This window comes from Theropithecus gelada, chromosome 9 (assembly GCF_003255815.1).
Source record: "Theropithecus gelada isolate Dixy chromosome 9, Tgel_1.0, whole genome shotgun sequence".
Taxonomy (NCBI): domain Eukaryota; kingdom Metazoa; phylum Chordata; class Mammalia; order Primates; family Cercopithecidae; genus Theropithecus; species Theropithecus gelada.
The window spans coordinates 5317189-5339098 of record NC_037677.1 but is presented as its reverse complement, the minus strand read 5'-3'; the positions used below and the strand labels follow the sequence as shown (position 1 = coordinate 5339098).

Genomic DNA, 21910 nt, shown 5'->3' with positions numbered 1-21910 from the left:
AAAAAAAAAAAAAAAAAAAAAAAAAAAAAGATGAAGATCCAACATAATATAAAGGGTACAGAGGGGAAACAGAATATATACCAAAAAGTATAATTCGAGAAAAAAAAAGTTGCTAAAACAAAAGATGACCTGAAACTACATATTTATTATGACTTTGAACAGACATATTTTATGCCAGAACACAATGGAGTAAAATGTTAAATATACTCAATGAAAGAAAAGGTGAGCCAGGAGTTTCATATGCATCCAAATGAATCTTCAAGTATAAAGGTTGCAAACAAACTGAAAAGAACATGCAATGTGCAAGTACTTGGGGAACACCACGAACACTGCTTGAGAATCTACTCAACTCCAGGGCAGGGGTCAGCAAAGTTCTGCGAAGGGCCAGAGAGTCAATACTTTTGGCTTTATAGGTCCTATGGTTCCTGTCACAACTGCTCAGCCCAGATGCTGCAGTGTTTACGAAGGCAGCTATAAACAAAACATTGACAGACCAGTCACATATGGCTTGTGGTCATGGTTGCTGACCCCTGTACTAGAGAATGAGCTTCAGAAACAAAAACAAATAAACAAAAAACAAAAAACAAACAAACAACAAAAAAACTAGAAAGGACTCAACATGAGGACTGGTGCTGAGAATTAAATATATATTTACCCACAGAACTAAGACTACCTGATGGTTAGCAGGGTCTACAGTATAGCTTGTAATGGCTAAAAGCTCTGACAAACTATTTTTTAAAATGGGAGGAAAGTGGTGAATGTACATGAAAAGTAAAATAAGCTCACTTCCTGCCTTAAATGCATAGTTATAACTATAAGTCAAGCAATAGTACTTCAAATCAGAAGAGAAAGAAGGCAGGGAGAAGTACTAGTTAACTAAAATACTGCTCATAGGGATTAACCCATTTATAGTAGCCCAAAAGGCATTACATAAGGTATCAGTATAAAGATAACCATTAGAACAAAAACACAAACCTACCTAAATATCAAAAGATATACCAAAGCAAAGAGCAAACATACAAACAAAACATAATGAAAGACAGTACGCTACATACAGTTCATCCAATAAAGTGGAATACTATATATATATGTATATATATACATAGTTGCTTATGTATTTTAAAAGTGGAAGAATAAACCATAAAATTAAAAAAAAAGATTTCATCTGAAAGAGGGAGCAGGGTAGAAGAGTCAGGAATAGGAACAAGAATCCTCTGTAGAATGACTTCAAAATTCTACATAATTTTGTCACACAATTATAAGATAAATTTAAAAAGCAGTAATTCTTAAACGACAAAAATTTTTTAAAAACCAAATGAGCTGCTGGTATAATTACACACAGAAGTTAGTGTAATAATTTAAAAGCACAGTAATTTGACTGTTCATCCCTACTATGTTACAACCTAAAGGTTTAAAAAAAGCTGAAAAATGCAAGAAAACAGAAAACGTTTTCAGTAATCATTAATAGTTATGCAAGCTGTTGTCTTTGAACTGTGGTATAAATCAAATGTATAATTAAATCAGTGTCTCTGGACTTTTGGTGAAGTTGAAGGAACTCTACATAGTAAGACTGATAAGATTAAGTTAAATCCCTTTATCTTTGAATTTGAAATTTCAATATAAATTCCTATTTTGTTTTTTTAAATTAGATTTATCTCCTAGCCCTATTCATTAAAAAAGCCTACCAACAATGACTAATCCAGTAGAAGGGAGTACTACTAATGCCCAGATTTTAGCCTCTACCATTTCCCAAAGCAGCCAGACTCCTTTTAGAAATGGCTGATTCCAGGCATAGAGCATAAAAATAGGATCTGCAATAATTTGTCATCCTAAAAGGCAAGGAAGCTATTAAGCCACTAGATGTGAGATAAAGGTCATGTCAAAAGACACAGGAACCATCCTGAAATAGCAACCAACAGCCAAAGACTGATATGTGAGGCATCAGTAAGAATAACTGAAATGAGGCCAGGTGCGGTGGCTCATGCCTGTAATCCCAGCACTTTGGAAGGCTGAGGTAGGAGTATTGCTTGAGGCTAGGAATTTGAGGCCATCCTGGCCAACATAGTGAGACCCTGTCTACAAAACAAAATAAAAAAAAACTGAATCCATGTAAAACAAGTATTGATATGCATTAGTTCATAATACTAAGAAAAAAAAATCATTACTTTCAGAGAAAGATAATGAATAGAACTCATTATTTTTGAAAACTGATAAAGGAAAAGAATCAAGCACTTGTTCTGCTCTGACTGTAAATCAGAACTTCAGAGTAATCAAATGACTAATAAGGGGAATTTTCTCTTTACAGAAGTATTCCAGTTAATAAACAGAGGTCTGATAAAGACATGTCATCACCTTGCAACCTCCAAGAAAAAAATGCATGTAGGCAATGAGAATCCATTTTGAGAGCATCACAGAAAGGCATTATATACTTTTTGAGGTAAGTACACGGCCCAAAAAAACCACACTGGATCAGGTCTCTAGATCTAATTACCAACTTATCAGAAATACAGGGAAAAGAGGAACACAGTCAATGATATCATGGGGATGCAACCATAAATATTCAGGCTATAAAAAGATATATAGGAAAATCCTGCGTGACATGTTTCTTCAACAACAAAAAATTCCAAGAAAATAGTTACAGGGGAAACCAATGAACTAAAAGAAACTTAAGAGATATAGTTAATACAATGTATGTGTCTTATTTGGACTACAAACAGACAAAATGAATCCAAAACCAAAAAAAACAAAAAAACAAAAAAACCAAAAACCAAAAAACTAAACAAACAAAAAACCCCACAAAAACACACAAACAGGTTCAAGAAAATGCATGAATTCTGAACTGAATCTGATATTAAGGAATTATTATTATTTGTACTGTTTTGTAGAAAGTGTATTTTATTGTTTTTAAAAAGTTCTTATCTGAGGCCCAGCATGGTGACTCACACCTGTGAGTTTGAGACCAGCCTGGCCAACATGGCAAAACCCCATCTCTACTAAAAATACAAAAATTATCCGGGCATGGTGGTACACACCTGTAGTCTCAGCTACTCAGGAGGCTGAGGCAAGAGAATCGCTTGAACTCAGGAGGCTAAGGTTGCAGGGGGCTGAGACTGCACCACTGTACTCCAGCCTGGGAGACAGAGCGAGTCTCCATCTCAAAAAAAAAAAAAAAAAAAAAAAAGTTCTTATCTCAGACAATAAAGATAATAAATAGAATGGAATATTTACAGATGAAAGGACATGACATCTATGATTTGCTTCAAAATAATCTATATATTGATAATTGCTAAAGCTTAGCATGTATTTTACTGTGGCAAACTATAGATACTATTTATGTATTTGATTTGATTTGAAACATACCTAAAAATAATCAAGGTTGTCATTTCATACTTTTTTCTTTTTTTGAATACAAGATATTTTAAATGCAACTAAAACTGTTTTGCAAAATGCCTAAAACTTAAAACACATAATTCTTCTATGAAGACACTGTGTACTAAAAATAAGAAAAAAACTGACTTGCTGGATTTGCTAAAATGTTGATGAGCAGATTATAAAAATTTAACTTTTAGAAAATATCTCGTCTTTAAAAAGAAACAGCAGCTGCTGCTGTTAAACATAATATGAAACATTTTTAAAAATCGCATTTAAAAATGTACAACTCTTTTATAACCTTAGAAAAAGACTCTCTAAAACCAAGATGCTACAATAAAATTTGCCAACCGGCAAAAATGATGTTAGTAATTCCAAAGATACTAGGTTTTTGGACTTAAGTACAATTTCATATAAGAAAACTTCAAGTATTTTAAAGTGTGTGCTGAGTGTTAGTTTATCCTATGTCACATACTTGAAGCCCATGGACCACATATGACTTACAGATAAGCTATTTTGCTTGCATGTATTTTTTAAGAAAAATGGACTCAACATTTAAAATTCAGGAGATTTCACCTAAAAATCCAGGTTTTGACAGTCCTACATGTGACAATGGGCTAGAACCTGGGGCTCTCTTTTCACCACTGGCCCCCTCGTCCCTCCTTCCTTCGCACAGATTACAGCCTGTCTCCTTAGGCATTTGTGTTTGCGATCAGTAGTTATAGCCTAATATTTTGAGAGTAGTTTCTCCCTCATTCTTAACAAAGAAGTAGAACAGCAAAAAAGACGGTGTCTGTGAGCTAATATTATTCACTTTTGCACTTACGAAATTAAAAAAAAAAAACCCCAAACCAAAAAAACCCAAACCAGCATTCATTATTCTTGTACCACAGAAATAAAATGCTATCTGCATATTTTTAAATGCTTTTCTTTAACAGGGCAGCAGGGCTTACCTTCAGATCAAGGCTGCTAAGGCTTACAACATCATCATCTTTCTCTCTGCGTTTTCTTTTCTAAAAGAAAAAAAGATATTTCATTCTCATATAAAAGGAATGCATATTACATCACAAAACAAAGACTCTAGAAAACTAGAAAAATCAATTTTAAAAAGTTAAGCCTTTGGCTATAGTCACAAGAAAATTACTTTGAGGCCGGGTGCGGTGGCTCACGTCTGCAATTTCAGCACTTTAGGAGGCTGAGGCGGGGGGATAGTCTGAGGTCAGGAGTTCAAGACCAGCCTGGCCAACGTGGTAAAACCCCGACTGTACTAAAAATACAAAAAAAAAAAAAAAAAAATTAGCCGCACGTGGTGACAGATGCCTGTAGTCCGAGCTACTTGAGAGGCTGAGGCAGGAGAATCGTTTGAACCTGGGAGGCAGAGGTTGCAGTAGATGAGATTGCGCCACTGCCCTAAGAAGAAAATTATTTTGAGGAGGGACGTTCATGAATTGTCTTTGGAATAGATACTGTCTAAACAGTCTCCCCGACAGAGTCATCACTGCTGTGAAGTGGCTACCCTATTAAAACACTACTTAAGTTTTTCAGAACAGAATCTTACGTAAATCAAGGGCTGTCGGTACTTGTTAGAGAAAAAGTAAAAATTTTTAAAATATAAAATCAGCCAGTTTTTTTTTTAAAGGAACACATTATTTATCTTGGGGGCAAGGTCTTCACTAGAAAAAGAAAATCCTTTTCTCATGGCCCAAAGTAATTAAGATTTGTTGCCTGAGGCAGGATTGATTAACTGGAGGGTGAACAGCCATGTCCCTGCAGTACTTTCCACTTATCATTTATCACTTTCATTCAGCCCTGCTGGTGCCAGCAGTGGCAAAACTGTGTATATATCTACCATTTCTGGTACTTAATCCATACTGAATAAGCACCCATGAGTAACACTTTCTTCTCCCATATCTCAAAATAACTTTTCAGGTTATCTACACTGCTTAGCTCTTGGGAACTCTTAAGTGACTAGTTAGGGTTCCCTTCAATTTCCTGGCCCCACAGTAAGGAGAAACTGCTGGGAATTGAATCAAAATTGAGCAAGATAGGGCCAATAGAGAAGAAGAAGAAGAAAAAAAAAGGAAAGGCAAAGTCCAGATAGAAGTGGAGAAAGTAATAGAGCCAGGCGGTCTCAGAAAGCAAGCTACCATAAAAACAACACGAAGGAAAAACAACACGAAGGAGGGCTGTGAAGTCAGAAAAGGTATCTGAGCCAAGATTTTGTGTACAAGTTGAAAACTAAATTCACACTAAAATGAACAGAAAATTCTCAAAGTCAAATTCTACACAATATCACTCTATGAAAAAAGAAAACAAGGAACAGAAGCTATCCCCTAGGAAATGATTGCACACCAGGAAGAAATGCTCAAAGAAGCAGAGCAAAATTATAACACACTGTTTTGAATTGAGCTAAAAGACGTTAGGAAAATGATCTAAGACATGAAAGAACAATATATATCAGAATTGAGGTGATGGAACTCAAAAAATATTTTATTGATCCCTAGGTCATACCCAGAAGATACAGAAATTATGAATAATATGATTCCAGGTTTGAAAAGCCAACTAACCAAAAATCCTGCTTGTATATTTATCTGTGAACCTGTTTGTGTATATTAATGATATGAGCAAAATACAGAAGGATACATATGGTACTGTTGACATGGTTAGAGCAGAGCCTGGGAATGGACTAATAGGGAGAAGAAGAAAAGAGGGGGAGGAAACTGCCTAGCAAAATAAGACTGTACTGAGGGGAAGAAAGCACATATATGATCATACTTATGCATTTATATGAAATTGTATTTTGAATCATTTTTGCTATTTTTCCCAAATAAGCATAAGAATCATGATCTATTTGTACATACTTTATTTATATATGTATTATGAGCTAACAAGTTTTAAGCACAAAAAGAACCAATTTTCTGTTGTCACTTCACACAAAATTAAATGCCTCTGTAAAGTCCTGCTATAAAAATAAGAGTCCCTCTATGCTAAGATGATTAATAGCAGAAAACCATTCATTATATATATTAAATATATATACATAATATGCAATCAAGCATTTTTATATTTTTCAACCAAGAAAAAAAGGCAATAGAGGATGTATACAAATAATTTCATGTTTCAAAATATATTATCAGATTTAACATTGAAAGGAATAAGAGAAAGGATGGCATAGAGTTAAAGATGAATACATGTGAGTACTTTGCAAAATATGTTTTATATTTACTTGAAACAAAAAGTTATTACAGCTTGTTAGCAGAAAAGGACTAAATTAGGCTGCCAAAGATGGTTATAGGAATTCTGTTCCTGAAGACACTCAGAGAAGTACAGACCACTGCGCTGTATAACAGGCTGAAAGACAACTGGGGAATTAATTCTATCTAATGTCTTGAAATTAAAACCCAGGTATCTACTCACCAAAGTGAAGTCCCAGTTGGGACCAGGTGTTAAGAATGTAAAGGAGCTGCCTCTCCGAAGGGAATATCTGTTAACAGAAAATTCAAACAATAAATAAAGGAGTGACTTTAGCATAATAGAGCATCAAACAGATAAAAAGCTATACTTTCCATACTTTCAAAACTGTTTAAAGTAGCCTGATTTGTCATTCAATCTTAGTAATATGAGAGATGATATATATATAAAAACAAACAAACAGGGTATAGGTTTTGTCATTCTCATAATCTTTACAGTGAAAGGGCCTACATAAAATTAGTAAACAGATTATTTTAAAAAATAATTCATCAAACCCAGCAGAGTTTACCTTAGGAACATACACATAGTTAAAAAACATGAAATATATTAATAGGTTAAATAAAAAACAGCAAACAAACTTCCTAAGTGCAAAAAATTAAGAAACACATTCATGTATAGTATTTTAAAAAACAAAAATTAAAGGATACTCTTAACAAAACCTAACTTCACATTATCTGCATTTCATGTAAATCCCTAACTTTTTAAAACTGCAATTTAACAAACAAAATACAAAGCTATGAATAACTACATTTGAGACAAAGATCTCAAGATTAAAATGTGATTAGAATTTTGTTCTTTACTATTAAGTGAAAGATTTTTGGTTTTTTTTTCCATTCAATGTAAAGACATAAAGCAAAAAAGTCCTGTGACAAAACCTGTCTTCACCTTTCTAAAATACGCCGCTATATGTTTATAAAGTATAAACCTGTGTTTATAAAATATGTAGAAACCACAAAAACATAGCACAAGAGATAAAGGCAGTTTATAAAGTATATTTATTATTAATCACTTCAGATGTAAACAAATGTAGAATGAACACAGATTTTTTTTTCCCCTTGTGGAAATAAATGAAGATCAATCAAAAGAGAAAAGCAAAGGCTATTTATTCAGTGCTTGCTACAACAAGGGAGTCATCTATTGTCATTTGCATCTTGACAGAGACTAAAAGACAGGTAGAGGAGCGTGAAGTTTCATAATGGAAAATCAGGTATGCTCTGATTGGAGGCTGTTGGCCTGGGGAGCTGTAGGCAGGCTAACTAGAAGTGGGGGCAGCGTACTGTGATTGGTTAGAGCATATATCTGGCTTTCACAGGTTGGTTACGAATTGGAAGCGGGACAATAATTAGGAAGCTGGCAGTTATTAATGAAGTCCTGGACATTTTAGGTCAATTATTATAGTAGTTATTATTTGGCTTCTCGGATTGTCAAGTCATTGTCTGTTTATACATGTGATCCTTAAGCCTCATAGTCTTTGTTCATTGAAAGTTATAGAAACACCACTGATCAGTGTCTTTCCTGCAAAAATATACAAGCTTAAATCAAATACAAGGGCTTCTGGAATTTTCTAAGCTAAATATAAAGGAGAAATTTTGCTGCTGTTGTTGTTGTTGTTTGACAAGGAACACAAAGGAAACTGGCTATAAGATAAAGAGGAGGTCTGCAAAACTTCACAGATGAATTAATACTTAATACAAAGTATTACTGAATCTGAAAGAAAAATAGCAATTAACAAAGCATTAAGGTGGAGTGAAATGAGTTACATTCTGGAAACTGCAACTAGTTCCTCACATTTGAGTAAAGGGCTAAAGTATCATGAAAGGCCTCACTTACTGCACTCAGAGAGAATGGACTTGATCTTGAGTATGTGTGGCAGCCATTGAATCTTAAGTAACATGAACAATGGATTGTAAGAAGGCAAGACTGCTCAGTTAGGAGGCAGCTCCAATATTGCTTACAAAAGGTGACTGGGGCTCTGGCAGCAGTAACAAGATTAGAGAGGAGAAGCTGATTTGAGAGAGGGTTCGATGTCAAAATTGCCAGGACAGACTTTTCCCTTTTCCTCCCTAAACCTGTTCAGTTATTACCAAGGTTCTTGACCTGGGGAAAATATGATGCCACTAACAGAAATTAGATGCAAAGATCTTAAGATATTTAAAACAAACATTTCCTAAATAATTATTTGGAGAAAATCAAAACACAGTAAGACTACTTATGGAGCTCAAACTTTTTTTGAGGGCCTCTTTACTAGTGCAAAACGACCTAAGAAGTTGATTATTCCATCTTTTCTTGCTACTGCAGAAAAGTCAGGCAATAACAAATAAAATGGTATTTTTTTCTTGAGAAAAACCCTGGAACAAGGTATTTAAACAAAAAAAGCCATCTAAAATAAATTATAATTCATATCAAGAAATACATAGGATGATTACTATAAACAAATGGTAAAAGATTATGGGAAAGACAGGACCTCTCTATCATGAGTCTACAGATCACACTTAAAAACACTACTCTAGGAATTAATACTCTCAGTGTATTAAATGCTACTGTATGCTACATGGTTAGCAGGAGCCATAGTGGGCACTGGCTTAAGAAAAAGCAATTATGATTTCTCAGGTTGTTTTAAATCCAATACAAATCTACATTACAAAATGGCATTAACCGTGGCACTTAAAATATTCAGTAAATACTTCCTTTCAGGTATAAGCATTAGGGAGTATTACAAAACCAAAGCTACTAATTTCTTTATTCCCTAGAAATGACCACACTAACCTCAGAATGCATTTGCCAACTGAAAGCTGGAAAGAAAAATGGCTCTTAAGAATTTTCTAAAGTTTAACTGGAAAAATATTTCCAATCATATGATAAAATTCTTTCCAGCAGTATCTGTAACCAGCTTTACAGTAATGCTATTTTTTCGCACTTCAATAACAAGTTCCTATTTATTCTGAATACCCATGGAAAAAGGAATCCAAAAAACAAACTGTGCCCAGAAAGTATGTGAGACAGTGCCAACTTTCACAAATCTTGGAAAGACATATACTCATTTTTCACAAGGGTCAGACTCAAAATGTAATAGCTGTTTTGAATCCTTGTGGGGAAAAAAATGATTTTATAAAACATTAAGATTGCAAGTTGTTTTTCCAGAAGACACACAGAACCTCCTCCTAAAAAGGAGGGTTTAAAGGATGAAATGTAGAGCAAAAAGTGGCAGTGCACCTTTTCAAGAATTTTTGTCCATATATCCAATGTATTTTTCCATATATCCAAATAATTATAATATTTAAGGAATAAAATAAACTAATACATTAAGGAATTAGCCTAGTGTATTAAATTAAGTTCCTGATTTGACTCCTATAGATTTTCCTTGGCCTTTAATGTATTTCCTTTCATACCATTTGGTATGTTTTTGAACAATGTACATTATTTTTACACTAAATTAGGTTTAGTCTAAAGAAATCATAATTAAAATGATAAAGCTGCTGTTCACAAGAAAAATATCTTGTTAATTCATTCTTAAGCCAAATTATGTTTTCAGAGGTTCTGATTTGTGTCACCACCTCCTCCATCATGACAGATAAGACCTGACCTGAAATTATAAATATTTTCAAAAAATGTATTGAACATTACTATTACCAACAGGAAAAAAGCATTCTTAGATGCATAATTTACCCTCAAGATGCATTCATCATAAAAAATGGATATAGAATGAAAACGAGTTTCAGAAAAAGATTTTAAAAATAGTTAACATTTATTGGGTGCCTACTATATGACAAGCACTGTACATATACTCATCCTAAAAATAACATTTTTTTCCAATTAAATAAAGAATATCTGTAAATGTTAAACATATAAAAAGAATTATACCATACGTGTAAAAAGAATGGTATAATTTATCCTCTGCAGTTAACATTTTTAGAATGGTATGATTTATCCTCTGCAGTTAACATTTTTTACATTTGGGGTGTGCTAAGCAACTGAGGTTCTCAATTTCTTTGCAAATAAGGCAAAAACAAACTAAATTATTATAGAAACAATTCATTTATTTGGGTCAAATATCTGATGTAGTAGACATCCACTACTGTTTTGACTGTTCAGCATCTTTGCTATTAAGGAGTTTTCTCTTCTTCCGCTTCTGACAATCATGTAGACTATGTCTCCCATCATACTAAGGTTTTCTCATCTGCATGAGAGTCTCAACTAATATATACATCTTGCAATATCTTGTCTAGAACACAGTTGAGCATCTAGAAACCAGCAAACACTGTCCCCAAAGCACCCCAGACATCCTAATGTCCTGCATTAATTCTCAGGCCTTGCCTAGGGCAGCAAATTCAGGGAAGAGGGAACAGGGGATAATGACAACAGCAAGTAACAGTAAGGAAAGAGAAATTCTGAAGGCTTCCATCATTAAAAATCCAGCACTCTTTGGAAACAGTGTGGCAATTCCTTAAGATGTTAGTGATAAGTTTACTGTCGGACCTGATAATTCCACCCCCAAGAATTTACCCAAGAGGAGTGAAAATGTATGTCTACACAGACTTTTTTTTTTGAGATGGAGTTTTGCTCTGTCACCCAGGCTGGAGTCCAGTGGTATGATCTTGGCTCACTGCAACCTCCACCTCCCGGGTTCAAGTGATTCTCCTGCCTCAATCTCCCAAGTAGCTGGGATTATAGGTGCATGCCACCACACCCAGGTAAATTTTGTATTTTTAGTAGAGACAGGCCATGTTGACCAGGCTGGTCTCGAACTCCTGACCTCAGGTGATCCACCCGCCTCGGCCTCCCAAAGTGCTGGGATTACACGGGTGAGCCACTGCGCCCAGCCTACACAAAGACTTACATGCAAATGTTCATGGCAGCATTATCCATAAAAGCACCAAACTGGAAACAAATCAAATGTACAACAGGCGGTAAATGGAGTTGACAAAATGTAGTATATTCATATAATGGAATATGGTTTGGCAATAAAATGAAATACTGATGTAAGTGAAAGAAGGCAGATGCAGAAAGACTACACATTGTATGATTCCACTTGTATGTCCTGAAGATAGAAATTTATAGAGCTAGAAAGCAGATCAGTGGCTGCCTAGGGCTGGGGTGGGAGCAGGGATATTTGGGGTGATAAAATGTTCCAACAGTGGATTGTGGTGATGACTGCACAACTCTTTAAATTTACTGATAATCACTGAATTGTATACCTACAAAGGGAGAATGTTATGATATACAAATCATACCTCAATAAACTAAAAATGTAGTCAACTTATGTGGGAGCACGTGGCCTTACAAGCTTCTGTGAGTATGCTTTTCATTTTTGGCTACTACTACTACTACTAATAAAGATCCTGGGTTGTGAAGAATTGGTTTAAGACTATACCTTTAACTCTGGATATCCACTGTACAAATCCATCAATCAATTTTACTGGAAAAACAAAATTCAAAGAGTAAGCCTTATCACTATTGGTAGATCATAGGTCATACTATTATTTTTCTACCAATGGACAGCATTATTTCAAATCTGCAAAAAAAGAAAATATAAAATCCTTAAAAGGATCAGTATGTATTTATATTTCTGCCATATGGGTGATATGTAAAGTTCTATAGCTTTCCCTAAGGCCCTGAAAAACAGAAATAAAATTATTTAAACGTTATTTGTGTCCAATTTTCAGGACCTTAGACATAGGTACTATGAAGTCAGATTTAGAGACTAAGTAACTTGCTCAAGGTCCTCAAGAGCCAGAATTTGAACCTAGGAAGTGTGACTGCTTTTAAAGCCTAAACTCTTTAAACATTACTCTGTCTACGGGTTCTAGTCTAAAAGAATGTTAAAAGAATATACATTCTCAAAGGAGAAAACAGAAAATAATTAGGTAAATCAAAGCTGAGGCCAGAACAGACTTGGTATCAAAAAGAGTAGGCCAGAAAAGCAGGCCTCATTCTGAGCTCTCAACCATGTAGCGTTCTTTAGAAAGACCCTTGGCAGCTGGGCACAGTGACTCATACCTGTAATCCCAGCACTTTGGGAGGTCAAGGTGGGCGGATCACAAAGTCAGGAGATCAAAACCATCCCGGCCAACATGGTGAAACCCCATCTCTACTAAAAATACAAAAATTAGCTGGGCGTGGTGGTGTGTTCCTGTAATCCCAGCTACTCGGGAGGCTGAGGCAAGAGAATCACTTGAACCAGGGAGTTGGAGGTTGCAGTGAGCCAAGATCGTGCCACTGCACTCCAGTCTGGTGACAGAGCAAGACTGTCTCAAAAAAAAAAAAAAAAAAAAAAAAGACCTTTGCCTACTGCCCAGAACTGGGAGGTGGGGAGAAAGAAGTTAAGAGGCCTGTCATATCATAGGCAGTATCTACACAGAAAACACAATTGCTGCCCCAGAGAAACTTGCACAGGTATATAGAGGAGATGTACCAACAAACAACCTAAAATCCCAAATACATCTTATACAACATACCAAATAAATTCCACCTGAATTATAAAAATTTTAATTATTATAATATCTCACTGTACAGAATACCATAATGTATTTAACTTCCTCCTCCTGTTTTTTCTAACCTTTCTACTACACAAATGTGCTAGGATATACTTTCTTGTACATACATCCATGTATGCTTGCCCATTACGTTAAGATAAATTTCTGTAGGTAGAACTGCTTGGTTTAAATATCTGCATTAAAATTTTGTTTTATTTGCCGTATTTCCCTTCAAATACACATAATGGGAATACCAGAAAGAGAGGAAAGAGAAAAGAGCCGGAAAAAAAAAAAAACTTCAAAGAAACAATGGCTGAAACTTCTCCAAATTTATTGAAAAACAACCACCTACACATTTGGAAAAGCTCAATAAACTTCAAGTAAGATAAACACAAATATATCCACAGACAGACACATCATAGTAAAAATGGTGAAAGTTAAAGATAAGAAAATCTTAAAAACAGCAAGAGAAAAAAAAGACTTGTTATTTACAAGGATCCCCAATAAGATTCTGACTTCTTAACAGAAACAATGGAAGACAGAAGCAGTGTGATAACATATTCAAAGTGCTCAAAGAAAAAGAAAATTTCATCAAAGAATCCTATACTATCAAAATTCTCTTTCAAGAATGAAGGAGAAACAAAGACATTCCCATAAAAACAAACAAACAAACAAAGAGAATTTGTTGTTAGCAGACTTGCCTTACAAGAAATACCATAAGAAGAATTTCAGGCTGAAAGCAAGTGACCCCAGACGGTATCTGAGTTCACACACAAAACCCAAAAAGCCCTAGTAAAAGCAGTTTCAATGAAACAAATCAGTAAAGACATTAAAATGCTACAAATCAGAAAATTCTCACTTAATGCAAAAGAAAGCAATAAAGGAGGAATAGAGAAACAAAAGACATATATAACACAACAAAATGGCAGACATAAATCCAACTATATCAATAAATAACATTAAATGTGATTGGAGTAAACAACCCAATCAAAAGAAAGAGACAGCCAGACAGGATCAAAACCAACCAACCAACCAGGATCCAACTATGTGCTGTTCACAGGAGACAAACTTTAGTTTCACAGATATAAATAGCTTGAAAATAAAGGGATTAAAAATATGTCATGCAAATAGCAAGCCACAAGAAAGCTAGAGAAGCTATATTAACATCAAACAAAACAGCCTTTTAGAGGAAAAAATGTTACCAAAGAGTGATATTTTATAATAAAAGGATTGATCCATCAGGAAGATATAATAATTATGAACATACATGCATATAAAAACAGCACAATCTCAATAAATGTAAAAGGATAGACATAATACATAATACAAAGTGTATTCTCCAGCTACAATGTAATGAAATTAGAAAAAATTTGTGAAAGTCACAATTATGTGGAAATTAAACAACACATTCCTAAATAATTAATGGCTCAAAGAAGTCAAAGAGAAATCAGAATGTAATTTGAGATTGATGATAGTGAAGACACTATCAAAATTTATGAGATGCAGCTAAAGCAATGCTCACAGGGAAATTCGTAGCTGTATCCCTATATTAAGAAAAATATCTCAAATCAGTAACTTAATCTATAATCATGACACTGGAAACAAAAAGGGCCAACTAAACCTAAAGCAAGTAGACTAATCTGAGGAGATTACTCAGACTACTGAGCAGGAAGAAGGAAACAATAAGGATTAAAGTGAAAATAAAATAAAGAACAGAAGAACAGAGAAAAGTAATGAAGCCAAAATCACATTCTTTGGAAAGATCAAGATTGACAAGCCTTTAGCTAGATTGACCATTATAAAAAGAAAGAATACAAATGATAAGAATCAGAAATAAAAGAGGGGACATTACTATTGACATTACATGAAAAGGATTATAAAGAAATACTATGAACAAGGGTACACCACCAAATTAGATAACTTTGATGAAACAAATTCCTAAAGAGATACAACCTACTGAAACTGACTTAATAAGAAACAAACTATCAGAAGACACCAATAACAAGAGATAAGATTGAATTAATAATACTAATGAACTATCCACAGAGAAAAGTCTAGGCCCAGGTGGCTTTACACTGAATTCTACCAAACAATGAAAGAGTTAATACCAATTCTTCACAAACTTTCAAAAAAACCAAAACAGTAGGTAACACTTCTCAATGGATTTTATGAGGCCTGTATTATCCCAATACCAAAACCAGACAACCATAGTACAAGAAAATAAAACTACAGATCACTCATGAATATATACACAAAAATATTCAACAAAATATTAACAAAATGGATCCAACAATATATAAAAAAAGCTATACACAATGACCAAGCAGGACTTATACCAGTAAGGCAAAGTTGGTTTAACATCCCAAAAAATCAATTAATGAAACACATCAATAACAACAACAACCACATGATCATTTCAATAGACAAAAGAAAAAAACCCTAAAACCTTTCATGATAAAAATCACTCAAAAACTACAAATAGAATGGAACTTCCTCAACCTGATAAAGGACATCTACAAAGCTTACAAGTAACATCATACTTAATGGTGAAAGATTGTATGCTTTCCCCTTAAGATCAGAAATAAGACAAGAATTTCCAGTCTCTCCACTTCCGTTCAACATTGTATAGGAGGCCCTACCCAGGGCAATTAAGAAAGAGAAAAAAATAAAGGGCATCCACAGATTGGAAAAAGAAGTAAAACTATTTTTATTTGCTGATGACATAACCCTGTACATAGTAAATCCTAAAGAAACCACTAAAAACTATTAGAACTAATGAGTTCAGCAAGGTAGCAGGATCCAAGATCAATATGCAAAAATCAATTGTATGTGTTCCTATACAACTGAAATCATTAAACTGAAAATAAAGTGATACAAGGCAGGGCAGGGAAGTGCTGAGTAGAGGAGAGCATGGTTCCTCGCTAGGTCTCCATCCCCCAGCCTGGGCCCACGGACCTCAGTGAGGATAGGCATTTCTGTTCTCCTACCCAAATGTTGCATTTCCCAAGACCACTCTGGCGCACCACGTCCCCATCCTGTGCCTATAAAAACCCCCAAGACCCTAGCAGGCAGACACGCAGGCGGCTGGATGTCAAGAGGAACACACCAACATGGGAGTACACTGGCACGCTGGCAGGCCATCGATTGGTAGAACGACGCAGAGCTTGGCCAGGGAGGTTGGAGGAGAATCGGGCAACCTGATTCCAGGGGAAAACCATTTCCCTTCTGGCTCCCCCATCTGCTGAGAGCTGCTTCCACTCAATAAAATCTTGCAATCATTCTCCAAGCCAACGCGTGATCTGACTGTTCCAGTTCATCAAGGCAAGAACCCTGGGATACAGAAAGCCCCCTGTCCTTACAATAAGGCAGGGGTCTAATTAAGCTGACGAACACAAGCCACCTATGGATGGCTAAACTAAAAGAGTACCCTGTAACACATGCCCACTGAGGCTTCAGCTGTAAACATTCACCCACAGACATAGCCGTGGGGTCGGAGCCCCACAGCCTGCCTGTCTGTATGTTCCTCTAGAGGTTTGAACAGCAGGGCACTGAAGAAGCCAGCATACCCCCAGTGCATGCCCTGCGTGGGGGACAAGGGAACTTTTCCCATTTCAAAAGAAATGAATCCCATTTACAACTGCATCAAAAAGAACAAAATACTTAGGAATAAATTTAGCAAAACATGCAGAACTACACTCTGAAAACTACAAAACACTGTTGAAAATAATTAAAGATCTAAATAATTGGAAAAACATCCCTTGTCCATGGATCAGACTACTTAACTCTGTGTAGAAGGCAATACTCCTGAAAATGATCTACAAGATTTAATGCAATTCCTATCAGAATCCCAGTGGACTCCTTTGTATAAATCGATAAGCTGATTCTAAAATTCACACAGAATTGCAGGAGACCCAGAATAGCCACAGGAATCTTGGGGAAAAAAAGAACAAGGTAGGAGGACTCACATTTCCCAATTTCAAAACTTACTATACAAAGCAACAGTAATCAATACACTATGTAAATGGCATAGGGCTATTACATATAGATCAAGGGAATAAAAGTCAAAGTCTAAAAATAAACTCTCATGTTTATGGTCAACTGATTTTTGACAAGGGTGCTAAGACTACTCAATGGGAGAAGGAACAGTCTTCAAAAAATGGTGCTGGGGTACCTGGATAAAGAATTAGGTTGGACCCTCATCTCACATTATATACAAAAACTAACTCAAAATGGATTAAAGACCTAAATGTGAAAGCTAAAACGATACAATTCTCAGAAGAAAGCACTGGGGAAAGGGTTCATAACAATGGATTTAGCAGTGATTTCTTGGATATGACATCAAAACACAGGCAACAAAAGCAAAAATAGACAAGTAAGACTACAAACTAAAACATTTTTGTGCTTCGAAGAACATCATGAAAGTGAAAAGACAACCCACAGAATATGAGAAAATATTTGCAAATAATCTATCTGATAAGGGACTTGTATCCAGAATAAAGAACTCTTAACTCAATAAAAAAAGAAATTTACAAATGAGCAGGGCCAGATGCAGTGGCTCACGCCTGTAATCCCAGCACTTTGGGAGGCCGAGGCAAGCGAATCACAAGGTCAGGAGTTCAAGACAAGCCTGGCCAACATGGTGAAACCCCGTCTTACTAAAAATACAAAAAATTAGCCACGCGTGGTGACACACGCCTGTAGTCCCAGCTACTCGGTAGGCTGAGGCAAGAGAATCGCTTGAACCTGGGAGGCAGAGGTTGCAGTGAACCGAGATCGCACCACTGCACTCCAGCCCCGGTGAGAAGAGTGAGATTCCGTCTCAAAAAACAAAAACAAAAACAAAAGCAAAGGATGGCCCACCAAAAATGGCCACACACATTACATGAATCCATTCATATGCAATGTCCAGAACACAGAAATTCCTACAGACCAACAGATTAGGTTTTGGGGCAGAAGGGGTAGGAGGGGAACAATAGCTAAAGGTTATAAATGCTCTTTTTGAGGTGATGAAAATGTTCTAAGTAGTACGATTTAAGTGGTAAATTGTACTGTACATATTTGTCTTACAAATTAGTTTATAGTGAGTTTTGCCTACAGAACATTTTTTAATAGTCACACAATCATATACATAAATTTTCCTTATGATTTCTGGATCTGACACAGCGCTTAGTTGTTTCTTGCCTCACAATTAATACTATCTTGTAATATTTTACATATTCTTGTAGATGATCTTACGTCTTTTCTGGAAAAGGAATGTTAGTTATTTAATTCTCCATTTTCCCTCCATGGTTCTTCTGTGTCTCTCTCTCCTCATGTTGCCTGTGTTACTACGCTTTTCTCAGAATAGATCATTTCCTACCTCACACAAAAAACAGAGGCCTGGTGGGAAAGTCCTCAAATTCCTGCTCACGACACATCCCATTCTTCAAAATTATGTACCATCCATAGCTTCTTGTTAGGCTAAATCCTCCACCTTGAATTTGGATTCTATCCTTTTCTGCCTTCTTGGATCCTTGTTCAACCATTTTTCTCCTCTACTGTCTGTTCGACCTCTCCCTCTATTTGTTAACTGACCTCAGCACATCAAGTGTATTCTTTTTTAAGAGTCTATCCCACAAACTTGTGTTATTTCCCTCTATTCTTCTTTCTTGTCTTCCTGTTGCAGTGAGACTTCTCTTCACCAATCCCATTGCCAGCTATCAGATTCGAACAATCATCATTTTTCATTTAGACTACTGCAGACTGATTTCCTACCAATCCATCATCTAAACTTGGAAATTTTAATTTGGTATACACGGCTGAGTCCACAAATCTCCTGAAATGTTTATGTATATGAGCACGTTTTTGGGGAATAGTTTTCATAAAATATGAAGAGTGAGATGAGTCCAAAATGTTGCTTATTTTTCTCATGGAAGACAAACTGATCTTTTAAAATGCAAATATGTCATGCTATTGGCTCATTTAAAGTCTTTCAGTATTTCCCCACCACCATGAAGATAAAACCTAAACTCTGTCAAGGCATACAAGGTCTCTTCATGATGTGGCTCTTACCTCTTTAGCATAAATCTCTCATGACTACCTCCTCCTTCTCCCTATACTGGTCTCCTCTCCTCTATACAAATAGTACTGTTAATATAGTAATAAAATAGAATATACACCCAGAACTCATCAGACCCATTTGCTTCAGGGTCTTTCTACATGCCTCTCTGCCTGAAATCACCCATCAACATCTGCTCTCTAAACTGGTCCTCAAAGACTCAGGATTACAATAGGAAATCATTTCCTGTTCTCTCCAGTCAGGATTAAGTGTTCCTTTTAATCTATGGCATTCTATATTCTATAATATAGAGAATTCTAATTCTATATTCTGTAATAACTTTTATCACACATTATAATTATTAACCTACTTCTCTTTCTTCCCTATTAGATCATAAACCTTAAATAGTAAGAACAGTATTTTTCCATTTCCATATTCCTAGTGTTGGCACTCACATTATTTCCTGAACAAATCGCACATTCTCTTCTCAACCTGTTACAAAACACTCTAAGTTCGATATTGAAACCATTCTTGGAAACCATCTAAGATCAATACTCTCTTCTCATTACCAAATTTAATTTTCATTCCTCATCTAGCTTAATCCTCATATTTTACTTAATCCTCATTTTTATTTGACCTGTCAATAACATCTGACACAGCTCATCACGTCCTCTTGAAATCCTTTCTTCATTTGGCCTCCTGGATACTGTTCTCACTTGGTTCCCTTCCTCCTAATTCACCAGCTATCCCCTGAGCTTCGCTCTGTGAAATTTCACTGAGCCAAACACGAGTCATACACTCTCATTTCAATGTATACTTCCACAAAAAGTAAAAAGAAAAAACACGAAAATGGTTGTGATGGAAATAGGCATCTCACAACTTATCCCCTAGTCTTTTCATTCTTAGGACATGGAAGCCCATTCTCGTGGTGCTCACCATGTCAGTTTCGGTCTGAGTAAAGCCATTTGGGAACTCCAGTCTACAGCCAGTTGGGTGTGGAGAACAAAACCATTGTGGCTTTTCCTAAGTCTCCCCTGAGAAACAGTCAGGAGGAGAGGAGACTCAGTAAGCCCGCCCCTTTGCCACAGGCAGGGAAAATCGCAGTTGGGAGTCTCAGGACCGACCTCAGGCCAAGGCCAGGCACACTGTCACTCCGGCCTGTGTCACCCTCATCTCCAGCGGCCCCGGTCCTCCCCCGAACCCCGCAGTCACCTCCCCCACCCCCCACTTACCTCCCAGGGGCCCTCGCCTCCCCCTGGCCCTCACCAATCCCCCCATCCCCCGCTCTCGCTGACCCCCACACCCAACTCACGGCCAGCCCTCCCCTCCCCCCGGCCCCTGCCTCCCCAACACTCACCTCCCGTTCGGCCCTCCCCTCCCCCACACTCACCTCCCGTCCAGCTCCGGCCCAGAGGTGTCTGCCGAAGGCCCCGCCACTCCCTCCGTGCTGAGCCCAGAGGCCCGGCGGCTTCGCCTCCGCGGCCGGGGCTGTTTCTGAGCCGCCAGCTCGGGCTCCATGGCACGGAGGAGGGGGTGGGGCGGTGGCCGGGTGCCCAGAAGACCGGCAGGGACGGGCACGATGCCCGCCAGCCTCTGCCAGGCAGAAAGCGCCTGTCAGCGGACTGCAGCCGCCACCGCCGTCATCCGGGGATTTGAAAATGGCGGCTGCGCAGCGATCAGCCAATCAGTGAGCGCGCAGCGGTTCCTAGGAGACGTGGAGTCCCGCCCCTTCGCCGCTCCCGGGATCCACTTGCCTAGGAAAGAGCCTGGGAAAACTTGACCTTAACTGTTGAGCGCATCCCTGAGTCCCCAAGGCCCGATACCTCCTTCATTGTTCATTAGGACTTTCACTGCAGGCCAAGGCAAATGGACTGGAAGCATTTTAAGTCATCAGATCTTTCTTAGCATTTAGGGAGAAGAGAGGTCCAAAGTAATGACCTGTAAACAAGGCTTGTTTATTGGCCATATACACACTAAATTACTGTGCACGTGGCCAATATGAGATATATTTCCAATTACCAAAGATTATACAAGTGTGTTCCCGGGGCTGTCTCTAGGAAAACAGCAAAATCTAATTTTGAGCCCTGGTGTCTTCCAATAAGGATGACACAGTCTCTCCTTAGCAAAACGGAATGAAGTAACTTCATCCTTTGCTTGTAAAAAGTCAGCAAAAGACATAATACAAAATAAAGGACGACCTCAAGTAAAAAAAAAAAAAATTGTTAAATTACACGTTCTTTGCATTTAAATATTGCTTTATATGTGTCAAAGTCTTTAAAATAGCTTCTCCTGACCGGCAGTGGTGGCTCACGCCTGTAATCCCAGCACTTTGGGAGGCCGAGGCAGGCGGATCATGAGGTCAGGAGATCAAGACCATCCTGGCCAACATGGTGAAACCCCATCGCTACTAAAATACAAAAATTAACTGGGCATGGTGGCACATGCCTGTAATCCCAGCTACTCGGGAGGCTGAGGCAGGAGAATCCCTTGAACCAAGGAGTCAGAGGTTGTAGTGAACCAAGATCATGGCACTGCACTCCAGCTCAGCGAAACAGAGAGACTCCCCCTCCCAAAAAAAAAAAAAAAAAACTTCTCTTTTGGCACTATATTTCAACTTCTGGAAATTTATCCTAAAAAATAAAATTATATAAACATGAAGCTATTAATGATATTGTTTATAATAGAAACATTTAAGACAACCTAAATAAACAATGATTTACAGCTCATCCACTGAGAAGAATATTTTCAGCCAACAAAAATGAAGTGTGAAGTGTGTAAT

The 21910-nt window shown here is 36.9% G+C and overlaps 1 protein-coding gene across 1 annotated transcript in view; it reads right to left on the bottom strand.

Annotated features, from left to right (window-relative positions):
* The window catches only part of NET1 (neuroepithelial cell transforming 1), a 46185-nt gene extending 25394 nt beyond the window's left edge, over positions 1-20791 (bottom strand). Inside the window, exons 1-3 of the mRNA XM_025395775.1 lie at positions 20522-20791; positions 6787-6853; positions 4323-4382 (exon numbers count right to left, since the gene is read on the bottom strand). Of these exons, the coding sequence (XP_025251560.1) occupies positions 4323-4382; positions 6787-6853; positions 20522-20649 (255 nt within the window). The 5' untranslated portion in view covers positions 20650-20791. The remainder of the gene's footprint in view (positions 1-4322; positions 4383-6786; positions 6854-20521) is intronic.
* Positions 20792-21910: the final 1119 nt, after the last annotated feature.